Here is a 12,556-nt window from a genome sequence, read left to right as displayed (position 1 = left end):
CCAAAAAAAATAAGTTGGGGTAGTCAACTTATTTTTTTTTGCTTATGTTCGTTTTACTTATAAATCGTGCTTTAGATAAACTAAGTTAAATTGGTCAAATTATTTTTTGAGGCTTATTTTAAGACAAAACTAATTTTTAAGTTTGGAAACAACCAAAAAAAAATAAAAACGAACACAAAAAAAATGCTCCAACTTATAAAGCCCAATCCAAACGGGCTCTTACACCGAAACTCGGCTCATTTTTCCTTTTTTTCTTTTATAGTGGGTCGAAATTGGAAAGAAAAAAAAAAGGTCCATTATTTTATTTATCGTAAGAAGAACGGTATCTCTTCTATTTTTGTCTGCAATAAAGTGCAAAATAAAAAAGCCCTAGCTCTCACACAGCAATACTAGTACTAGTAGATACCCGAAGCTTTTGGAAGATAAACACAGCAAATCAATTTCTGCATTTGAAATACCCACCAAAGGTTTGCCCTTTTATTTGTTTCTTGATTTCTCAAAACCCTAAATTTTTAAATTTCATTAAATTTTACATTTCTAATTTCAAGAACTCCTTTTTCTTAGTTTATGAACCTGAGTTATTTAAATTTCAGCTATCCAATTTGTTTGAATAAGTAAGGGGATGGTGAATTTCCTTTATCGTTTGATGATTAATGTTTCTTGGTATTATAGCTTGGAATATTATGTATTCTGTCTCTTGAAACGATTAGTTTATGGGTGCCATATATGGTTGGCAGTTTGAAATTGTGAATATGATCTGGGTTTCAGGTTAAGTAGTGATGGAGTCTCAAGAGAATAATAATGATTCAAAGGGGGGATTCCGTAAGCTGTCGAATGATGCAGTTAACAGGAAATACAGGCGTCGCTCTCCCCTTGATGGATCCTCCTCCCCTGACGGTTAGTTCTTTTGTTCTGTACTATTAAGACATACCCTCTTTTGATTCCCAAAATGTTTTACTTCTCTTCTTTTTGCGTTTGTCATTTTTAAGGTTAATAGTGTTTCTTTGTGTATGTATGTGTTCCTACTTCTGTGTAGCAAATTTTGGAACTTGCTGTCTTGACTGGCACGTGCTTCTTTTCCTGAATTTGTGAGATAGTTGCACGTGCATGTGCATTTCTTCGAAAGAAACATGTTTATAGCAATATGTTGATGACCAGGGCAGCCCGGTGCACTAAGCTCCCGCTATGCGCGGGGTCCGCCAAGGGCCGGACCACATGGGTCTATATATAGTTTAAGTTATATACATTGTCAATGTAAAATATTTTCTACACTATCAGGTCACCCAAGGATATTTGCAGGTAAGCGTCCTTAAAAATATGAGATTTGTTATATTGAAAATAAGTCAAATTACCTAGTATAATAGGTAAAGATGATATGATGGCTTAAACATTTCTTCTCTCTCTCTCTCTCTCTCTCTCTCTCTCTCTCTCTCTTATATATATAATGTGTGTGTAGGGTTGCTACCGTACGCTTATATGCTAGCATTATACCCATTTTTTTTATTTCCTTAAATGCCCATAGTATTTTCAGCCAACACATAAAAATAGGGACATTTTTTTCGATCATCTAAATTTCCTATTTCTATGCCATTTCAGAATCTAAAAGTTCACTCCTTCAAGACGCGGTAACACCAATTCTCTTCTCACTGTTCCGTCGTCTTCCACTACAAATTGTGGTCAACAATCATCGCCGTCACTGTTGTAATGAAGTAACCAAGATTCTAACCATTTACCCATTAGAGGATTTAATTTCCTTGCTACTAAAATTGGTTGTTGTATTACTAGTAACAACAAACTACCACCATCAAATAATCAAACTCTTTACAACATTGAGGAATGCGTCTAACTCCATTATTAATTAGTTTGAATGTGCTGGGTTTGAATTTCACCGGTGCCTTTTGGTCACTCGGTCCAATTTCAATCGACCAATCTCAAGAAATACATACCCATGAACTGAAACAGTATTGATTAAATAGTTGAAATAATTTCTATTTAAGAAGGTCATTTATAGTTCATCAAGAAGGAAACAAATTGGAGAATTTAAATGGGTTGAAATTTGTACAGAAAAAGTTTGCAGTAAAAGGAAGCAAAATTGGGTATTCCACAGAGACTGACGGGTGGGAAAAGGAAGGAAAATTGGATGAGTTGGAAAATACCAAAATGTCCCTGGAAGTTTCTATTTTTATGAGGTGGAAGGGATATTTTAGTAAACCAAAAAGTGGGTACAATGCGAACCTAGCAAAACCCATACACACACACACACACTCAACTGTATTGGAATGAAATTGGCATGAATAGTGAGTACTGGATAGACAGAATTTAGAGGACCTCATCTATTTGGGATATAGCCTCGAGGCATAGTTGATTAATGGAATAGACGTTCTATAGCAATTAATGCTTGATGCATATTTTGTGATTGAATGGTCTGGAAGTATCACAGTCTCTATATAAAAGCCAGAACATGCACTCTAATAGCCTCTTGCTGTTTTCACCTTGGAGCAGGAATGCAGGATGAGTATTCATATTATGCTCCCTCCTTTATCCAATAATCTTTCCAACATCGCTGCTCTTATATATTTCTAATGGCATTGATAAAGCCAAAATAAAAATTCCATTTTCACAACTGTTGTAGAAAATTCTGTATTTTTGGGTACAAAAATTAACGAGACTTTTACTTATTAAAACAAATAAATTAAAGAGACTTTTATCTTCTTCTTGCAATTGCTTAACATATTGTCAGTCTTTACTAGCCAAGAGGTGGTTTTGCTCAATAAAGTAAAATGGGTACCTTGTTGGATATGGAATGTCAGGCTAATAGTATAACTGGGAAGCAAAAAAAAAAAAAAAAAAAAAAGGATATTTGCAATTTACCAGTTTTCAAAAAGAAAAAAAGGAAAAAAAGAAGAAGATATTTGGAGATTTTGGGGTTTGCTGGCGGTGACTAATATCCGTACGATTGTTTGGGTTCTGCTTTGTGCCAAATTAGGCCTTTGTATTTATTATAAGCCTTGGTTGATGTAATTATAGGAGATTTAAGGGGTTTTGGTGTAATACAAGATGTTTCCTAAGAAAAACTCTACTTGATGAAATTATTTTCCGGTCTCGAATGTCTTGAATTGTAGGATATGTTCTCCATGAGTGGGAGAAATTGATCTGTCATTTTGGGGTGCAAGTCATTTCCTTTACCAGTATCTTTGCTCTTACTTTACAACACTCCTACTCTGACCATCTATAGGTACCAAAACACTGCTCCTATACCCTATTCATACCTGTACTATTGTGGTGGTGACGTATCTAATGCTCAGCCATCGGAAAGTGATCTATGAAATATTTATTGTAGGTAAAAGCATTTATCTCGAACAATATTTTTTATGGAAAATATTTTACATCATACCGGCACACCCTTAAGTAATTTGCTTCTCCAGTTTTAAACGGTATTATTTAGTGCTTCACAGACCTAGACTAGGCATCAGTTTGAGTCTGCCTTGTGAATATTATTGACATGTGATCTTTGCTTCTTAACTATCCTATCTTCGGTGAATGTAGGGAGCCCTGGCCGCAAGAGGAGCTCTAGTCCTATCCCATCGAGGAAGGATGATTGGCGACACAAGGATGATTATTTAGATCGAAACCGACAAGGTCGAGGTGGTGAATCTCACAGGCAGTCTTCTAGGAGTTCTCGCAATCACCATAGGCACGACAGGCATACTGATGATGATGATAGAGGATATTCAAAACTATCCTCTCATTCTCATCGTGATTCAAAAGTGGACAATTATTCCAAGAACTCCAGGCGAGATAATGATCATAGATCAAGAGACTACCCACGTGACATTGACAAACACTACCGAGATAGGTATGAGGATTTAGGGCATAGAAGCAAGAACCGGGAGAGAGAAACTTCATCATTCAAAGATAAAGATTCATCATTTGATAGAGTAGGATCAGGTAGGTGTTATAATAAATCTAGCATTGACGATAATAGATCCAGGGAGAGTGATAGGTATAAGGAGTATAGAGACAGCCGAGATCACAAGAGTGATCGTTTGCCTGCTTATGAGGAGTCTAGAAGCAAACGAAATGAGTCAAATTCAAGAAAAGACCGTTCTGTGCAACGGCTGAAGGAAGCAGAGTTGGATGACGAGAAATACACCAAAGAGGAAAGGAAGAACTATCAGGACCGAGAGAAGATATTTGAAGACAGAAATGTTGGTTCTGGTAAAGGGCGAGAGTCTCCAGCTAAGAAGTCAAAATTCTCAGGCATGGATCAGAGTTCTGAGCAGGGAAAAGATGGTATTAACCATCTCGATCTTCTTCCTGGACTACTATTATATGTTTTTAATTACACTGTCTTTATTATTCAGGCTTGAATCCAGCAAGTGCAGCTGATGGAAACCTTTCTTCGAACTCAAAACAAGGTCAAGATCCAAACAGTGAATTGGCTTTGGAGCATGGGGTAAAAGACTCTGATATAGATGCTGCAAAAATTGCTGCAATGAAGGCTGCTGAATTAGGTATATTTCTTCTTTTGTTTTCTTTTTCTTTTTGGGGGGCGGGGATTTGATGTACAGTGGAAATCTTAGGTTGGTTTGGATTTAGTTTTGGTTTGTTTCTGGAAAAATATTCTATAGGAAAAGTTTTAGAAAAATAAAATTTGTGAAAAAGTCATCTGGATTATTTTTTGATGAGCTTCTGGAAACATGTGTGAGTTTTCTAGAAACCTACCGTTAGATTGTTTTGGTTTTAAGGCAACACTTGGGTCTGATTTGTGGAAGTTGAAATTGTTCTTTAACCACAGAGCTCTGATTCTGTTTGGATAAGTTTTTGAAAGGCTCTTTAAATTAAATGGGACTTGAGAACATTTAAGGGTGTTGTACATCGTCTCCTATATGAATCATGCTCCTGGTTTTATCTCCGTATAGTGTGAAACTAGGCTAAAAGCTTCCTTGTGGTTAGAGAAATCTGAAACACACTTGCCCATTTGTTGGCTTGTTTTTTCTCCAAACACTAATACAATATGTCCAAATTACGATCATATCTCATGTCTAAGAACTTCTAATTTTTTTTACTGTTCCTTCCACTTGGTTTGGAGCATCAATTACCCTAAGACACTTCCCTGCCCCCCCCCCCCCCCCCCCCCTCTCCTCCTTCCCCTCTCTCTCTCTTTAGATACTCAATTACTTTTGTATTGATGGGTCTAGCTTAACATTGAAAGGGTTTTCTAAAGATTAAATACATTGTCTTAAATTTATCTTTTAAGACAAAGTAGGGGTCTTTATAAATTAGAGGTTCTCTAGATCTCACACGTTCAATCTTTAACTAACTGAAGGACTCCTTGGAATTAACTAATCTGGTTTAAGTGTATCAATAGTGTGTAAATCGTAGTTCCAATTAACTTGTATAGCTTGTATGAACCACTGTCTCATCTGTTCTGTTCTTCAATAAATCTAAATGGATTCCCCTTGATTGCAGGCTGTTTGAGGTGATTTCCCTCCATGTGATTTACGTGTTCCTCTGTGTTTTTTTTTTTTTTTTTCTCTATGTGTGTTATTTACACAATCTGTCAAGTAAGATCATTTTTGATCTTGTCTTATCGTGTTCGTACATTCATCTTAACATCCGCTTTTTTATGGTACTCATTTTACGAATATGAACTAAAGCCATCATTTGCTCCTACATAATATTGCTGCTCATGCAACTGTTCTATAAAATTTGCTTTTCATTTTGGTAGATATCTCTTCTACATTCCAACGATCTTATTTTTGTTCTATGTGTTACATCATCATCTATCTTGTCATTCTCCTAGAATTGTCTGCATTTAGGACGGAAATACCCCCTAATTTCTTCGCTTTATAGCTTGTTTGGCCAAGTCTACAGGAAGCCAAAATTGCTTATTTTAGAGAGTTGAGCTGTTTGACCAAGTTTTTTAGGTGAAAATTAAGTACTTTTGAGTAATAGCTTAAGTTATTTTTCAGAAGTTGAAAAAAGTAGCTTCTCTAAGAAGCAGTTTTGGATCCTTGGCAAAACACAAATTGCTGCTCTAATAGCGACAAAATAGCTATTCAAATTGATTAGCCAAACACACTGCTACCCTTCAATATTTTTATTTTTTTTTTTAAGGAGAAAAAAAAAATCTTTTTCCAGAAACACTTCCGACAAAAAATGCTTTTCAAAATTAGTAGATTTTGGGAGCTTGGCTAAACATACTATTAGTTTCATTCTTATGGGAGCGAAACTTAGGATGCATATATTTTGTCAATCGTCTACTTTAAAGCCCGTACTCTGGATTATTAATTATTCACATTCTTGGTTGATGAGGGAGCACCGTTGTCTTTAAATTGTTAGGCAAAACGTAAGTCCAAAGAGCCTGAATTCATTAGCTTATAAGACCTGTTTGCATGTGTATTATTATGCGATGCCTTTCTGAGATGTTTCGGAAGGGCGGCGTAAGGCAAAGTTGACTTCCGTGTGATTATCTTCCGCCAAGCAAAGGACCCCAATAGACTTGTTAGTGCCATACAGGAAAACTAATATCAAGATCATAATATGCGGAAGAAAGAATTCAATGAAAGCTTGCTTTTTATTAAGGAGAGCAATAATTACAAGAAAGACAATATGGTTCCAGTGGTGGAAGCACCAGTACAGAGATCTGAATGCTTGCTGAAACTTCGACTGCTATAATCCCCATATATATGCTTTATAAATATAAACTTAAGCGACAGGACATGACATAAATAAGCTGGAAAAACATGATGTAGATACTTAAATTTAAGCTAATCTATATTTACATGGAAATGGGTCTACTTATATAATGACTCCAAGCAAGTTGTTTGGCGTCATGGCAACGTAGAGTTGCAAAGGCAGGCTGGTCGGTGTAAGGCTCTTGGAGAGACCGCGTCCTTATCTTTATCTTCAGTGAGTGTGCGGGCTGCGGGCAAGTGTGAATGGATGCTGCCCGCTGACTGCGCCATGCACACTGCAGACTACAGAGTGCTGGCACGAGCTACTTATGGGGCGACATAGATACAAGCACAATTTTCACTTGGCACTTAAAGGCTTGCCGTGGCGCCATGGCATGTGAACAAAGGCAAATGGGGCATAGATGCGAAGCAGCCCTACAATATGTTTTTATGTACCTACAATATGTTTTTATATATATTACTGTATATGTTTATATGTTTCTTTTACTGTTACCATTATCAAAAAAATATATATATATATATATATGTTTCTTTAGTTGTCTATGCTGATGGTTGTTTGACTATATGTGCTTTATTCGAGAACCATTACAAAGTATTTATGTTTGCAATTATATTTCTCGGTAATTCATTATGTTAGTAATGTTCTCTTACTGATTTAAGTTTCGCAACATGACAGTTAATAGAAACCTTATTGGAACGGGTATCATGACTACTGACCAAAAGAAGAAGCTGCTGTGGGGAAACAAGAAAACGACCACTAATACTGAAGAGGTAATTTTACTCTACCTATGTGTCCTCTTCTCCTCTTGTGTTCCTGCAGGTATGGGAAGTTATTCCCATATTATTCCTCTGCATTCCCACCTGTTGCACCTTCACCTCTTCGTAAAACTTGGTATCTCCTTTGTCGGCTTACGGTGGAGCAGTTGCAGCTTGTGTATAATCTAGATAAATTTGTTCCACCTGTTGCACCTTCACCTCTTCGTAAAACTTGGTATCTCCTTTGTCAGCTTACGGTGGAGCAGTTGCAGCTTGTGTATAATCTAGATAAATTTGTTCCACTTCAAGAGGATACACGTCTTAAAGTCTTTTTTTTATCCCTTTTGCTGAAATCAGCTTGGTACAGATGTTTATTTTTTGCTTGTTATATCTCTCTATCCGATGCTCAATGTTATTCACTCTCTCTTGCTCTTTGTATGTTCAATTGATGGTCGATTATGTAGTCCACTCATCGTTGGGATACATCACTATTTGGTGACAGCGAGCGTCAAGAAAAATTCAACAAACTCATGGTAATTTCCATACCTTTTGATTTGCTTTATATTGTCAGAAGTAATAGCCGCCATCAGTCTTATGCTGAGTCTTATTAACTTGTCATCTCAGTAAAGTTTTTCTTCGTGTACTAACACACTTTTAGAGTCTGAGGTTGCCTTGGTGCCTATGGCCAATTGTAGGGTGTGAAAGGCGAGGTGAAGACAGAGAACAAACCAGTCATTCACGATGCAGAGAGGCAAAAGGAGCTCCAGATGGACTTGGAGAAGCAATATACTGCTGGACTTCGCCGAAGAGATGGTCGTACAGTTGGACTAGGTCTCTAAGATTTTCCCTTAATCATCTTTGTATTTTTACTACTCTTGTGGTGGTTGTGTTGTGCTGTTTTGCAGTTCTGGAGCTGCATGTATTATGTCTTACTAAACTATGTATCCTGAAATTTCCGTTATCTTGTGATCATGGATTGTATTGGTCTACAACTGTAGTTGATGTTATGATGGAGATTTCTTTTGATATTAGCTGGTTTTCCCAGTTGAACACACTTGTGGTGTGTTGCTTCTGTTGGGGTCTCTGGTACATGCATAGCTTGCGCAATAGCTACAATTCCATGTATCAAAGGGATCCTCGAAAAAGCTTTTCCCTACTTTGTGTTTAGTTGACTAATGGAAAAGATAACGAAATTATTGAATTTAGTGTTTGTCTTTTATTGAATTTTTAATAAGAGACAAACGCTCTTAACAAAATTATTGAATTTTACCGTTTTGTCTCTTATTCATTAAGGTAAAATGTGATCGATCTAAATTGCAGGGTAGGTATATTGTTTTCTATTTTCTTTTTAAATGAGTCATTTACCCATCATATTTTTCTTAAAGAAAAAGAAGAGCATGAATCATTTTGCCCAAACCTATGTTTGTTCTCTAATAGAGGACATACAGAAGGGCTTAAAAGGAGGAAGAGATTCACTGATGCCTTCTTCAACCTTGATGAAAACAATTCCAACAATTAAACTAGCATTAATTACTAGAATTAATCTAAAGGTGACGTGATTAATCTAATACATGGAATTCATACAATGGATTAATCCAAAAGAGGTTCAATTAAGGAAATATCCCTAGCCCTCGCATAAGGATCGATCCTTCAATTCATCCAAAAAAAAAAACTAGCTATGGGAATAAACCCTAAAGGTTTCTGGTAATAATATGTAATATTGATTACAGATGTGGCCTAATTAACCTTTGATCATATTTGCAAATGTGGCCTTGAACCTTCAATTGAGCATGTTTTGTAGCCTTCAAATTTTCATTCCACGTACTTTCAATGTATTCCAAACTCTTTATGCATGAAAGGTCGGCTCCAAGTTAATGAACACCTTACTGGAAGTTATCAACTTGTCATCAACCATCTTAAACTCCATATAGTTTGAAACAAGAATTGTTTTGGGCTCGCCTTTTCTATTCTATCAGATAAATAGGTCTTTTTTTTGCGCGGATTACCCTTCATTTGGGATAGTCTTTAATTTTTGCCCTTCAAATGGGTGGTCTTTAAGTTCTGCACTTCACCTAATACCCTGAGGTTGTGGGTTCGAACCACAGCTCAGTAAAAAATAAAAAAAAATAAAAAATCGCAAGGTAGAATTTTACAAATCTGCCCAGGCAAGGCAGAATTTGCATTTTTGCAAATTCTTCCCATGTGCAAATTCTGCCTATTTGGATGGGGAGCGAAATTCTGCCCGAAGACAAAAGTTAAAAGACCATCATTTTGAGGGACCAAAAATTAAAGACCACCCCACAACGAAGGACAATCCTGCAAATTGCCCTAAATAGGTTGAAGAGTATCCCGAAGCTCTTTCATTTAGCAGACTTTCACTTAGCAGAATATGGATCATAACATTTGTTGGGCCATTCCTCAAGAATATAATTCTTTATTAAATAATCATCTTGCCACTTAGCAATTTGTTCTTGTTCAAAATAGACTCGTCAGTTTCAGAACTAAGAATAATATAAGCAAGGTTGTTTAATAACATATGTCAACTTCAACCAGTGTAAGAAGAATTCCACCTTTACACGCCATGTAGGAAAATCTTTGTCATCAAAAATTCAAAATTAGAATTTGGTAAAGTCGGAATACCGTTCGAAATTGTTGTACAAGGCATAGAGGCAACTTTCTTCGAATTGTTAATAAGAAGCCTCATCTTCTGATATTCCACAATCTTCTAATAAGCCTCATAGGCATAAAAAGAAGCATAGAGACTTCCAACAATGGAAGGAAAAGCGTCTACAAAAGAAGAATAGGCGCAAAAAGACCTTTAAAGAAAGGAAGGATTTTATTAAATCCAAAAACCCAAAAGCTTTGTTATAAGTGTGGCAGAGTAGGTCATTTTTATAAAAATTGTAAGGTTAAGGAGAAGATTAAAGCCCTTAACATAGATGATGACCTTAGAGAATCCCTATATAAGATTTTGTTAAATTCAGAACCAGAGGATGATTCTGATAAGGATAGTGATAGTTCTTCCAACCCCTCTTCAGAAGAAGATATTAGGGTAATAAACGAAGAGAGTTATATCTCAACCAGTTCAGATGATGAATGTCAACCATGCCAAGTAGGGCAACCTTGTATCAAAACCAAGGAAGACGATGAGTTTTATAAACTTGTTTCCCAGTTTAGTGAAAACCAAATTCAGGTTTTAGATGGTAATAACCTCGTAGATCTCCTTAAATATATTAAGGATCCAAATCTTAGGTCCCAGATTATAGACCAAATAGGTTCAAAACAACAGCTCCAAGAAGAACCATTCTTTGTAGAAATTAGAGAACCTACGGGACCTTATACTATGGTGGAGTAAAAAAACTCCTCCAAACCTTAGGAATATTATAAGTACACCGGCAACCACCCAAGACCTAGAAAGAGAAGTTCATAACCTTAAGCAAGAAATTTCCATCCTTAGAAGACACCAAGTAACCTTAGATCATAGAGTCTCGCAATTGGAAGGAAAAGGAAAACAAATCATAGAAACACCAGTTCATAATACTGTGGAAGGACCTCAGGTTAATAACGCTGTAGAAACTGAAGAAGGTGAAAGTAGTAATCCCAGTTCCAATTTTTTAATAAAATTAGAAGCCATCACTTCTTTTAAATTTTTTATAAAAGTTACTCTTTTAATTGATTATAATTTCAAAAAAGAGTTCTTGCTCTGGTTGATAGTGGAGCAGATTTAAGTTGTATACAAGAAGGATTAATACCTTCAAAATATTTTGAAAAAACTACTCATAGTTTAAGGTCTGCTAGTGGCCAAAAAATGGGTATTACTTATAAATTACCCAAAGCTTATATTTGCCAAGACAAAGTTTGTATTCCTGAAACCTTTGTGTTGGTAAAAAATATTTCAAACCAAGTTATCTTGGGTACTCCATTCATTCATAAACTATTTCCTATTCAATGGATGGATGATAAAGGTTTTATAGGAACCTATGATAATAAACCTATTAAATTCGAGTTTATAACAGAACCCTTTTCAAGAATCTTGAATGAAATCAAAGATAAGCTGATAAATAAACATCAGCAAATCAATTTTCTTAAACAAGAAATTTATACGCTTCAAATTGAGGATATTTTACAAAATCCTAAATTACAGGATAAAATTGAGTTTATAAAAAATCAATTTTCTCTACAAATTTGTAGTGACCATCCTAATGCTTTTTGGGATAGGAAAAGACATATTGTCACTCTTCCATATGAAGAATCTTTTTAGAAAATAATATTCCTACCAAAGCAAGACCATGTCAAATGAATTCCGAATATTTGGAATTATGTAAAAATGAGATTTCTTCTTTATTGCACAAAGGTCTTATTAGATCTTCGAAATCTCCATGGTCATGCACAACTTTTTATGTTAATAAACATGCTGAATAGGAACGAGGAGTTCCAAGATTAGTTATAAATTATAAACCCCTTAATAAGGTTTTGAAATGGATTAGATACCCTATTCCTAATAAAAAGGATTTATTAGATCGCCTTCATAGTGCTATTATATTTTCTAAATTTGATTTAAAATCAAGTTATTGGCAAATCAAATAAATGAGATAAATATAAAGCGCTTTTAATGTTCCAATAGGATAATTTGAATGGAATGTTATGCCTTTTGGACTGAAAAATGCCCCTTCAGAGTTCCAAAAAATAATGAATGATATTTTTATGGCTTATAGCAATTTTATCATTGTTTATATCGATGATATTTTAGTATTTTCAAATACCATTGAAATGCATTTTAAACATCTTGATATATTCAAGAAAATTATTATTCAAAATGGTTTAGTAATATCCAAACCAAAAATGTTACTTTTTCAAACAAAAGTCAGATTTCTTGGTCATAATATTGAAAAAGGAAAAATTGTTCCTATCAATAGAAGTATAGAATTTGCTTCTAAATTTCACGATATTATTCGATAAAACCCAAGCGCAAAGATTTCTTGGAAGTTTAAATTATATTTCGTCATTTTATAAAGATTTGGCAAAAGATACATCTATTTTATATGATAGATTAAAAAAGATTTCAAAACCTTGGACTGATGCTCATACACAAGCAGTTC

General features: G+C 35.2%; 1 protein-coding gene across 3 annotated transcripts; it reads left to right on the top strand.

The window, feature by feature from the left end:
- Positions 1 to 279: 279 nt before the first annotated feature.
- Positions 280 to 8,703, top strand: LOC132031522 (uncharacterized). 3 transcript variants are annotated; one of them, XM_059421517.1, is made up of 7 exons: positions 280 to 467; positions 769 to 897; positions 3,547 to 4,260; positions 4,365 to 4,514; positions 7,378 to 7,472; positions 7,922 to 7,990; positions 8,116 to 8,703. In XM_059421517.1, the coding sequence occupies exons 2-7, from the start codon at positions 780 to 782 to the stop codon at positions 8,623 to 8,625; spliced, it is 1,656 nt and encodes a 551-aa protein (XP_059277500.1). In that variant the 5' UTR covers positions 280 to 467; positions 769 to 779; the 3' UTR covers positions 8,626 to 8,703. The 3 variants fall into 3 exon arrangements, with proteins under 3 accessions (XP_059277500.1, XP_059277499.1, XP_059277501.1); XM_059421516.1 differs by having other exon boundaries at positions 283 to 467; positions 3,547 to 4,293; XM_059421518.1 differs by having other exon boundaries at positions 288 to 467; positions 3,547 to 4,293; positions 8,153 to 8,485.
- The last annotated feature ends 3,853 nt before the right edge of the window (positions 8,704 to 12,556 follow it).

The sequence above is a fragment of the Lycium ferocissimum genome, chromosome 9 (assembly GCF_029784015.1).
Source record: "Lycium ferocissimum isolate CSIRO_LF1 chromosome 9, AGI_CSIRO_Lferr_CH_V1, whole genome shotgun sequence".
NCBI lineage: Eukaryota > Viridiplantae > Streptophyta > Magnoliopsida > Solanales > Solanaceae > Lycium > Lycium ferocissimum.
The sequence above is the reverse complement of the archived record's forward strand: the minus strand, read 5'-3'. Positions and strand labels throughout refer to the sequence as shown.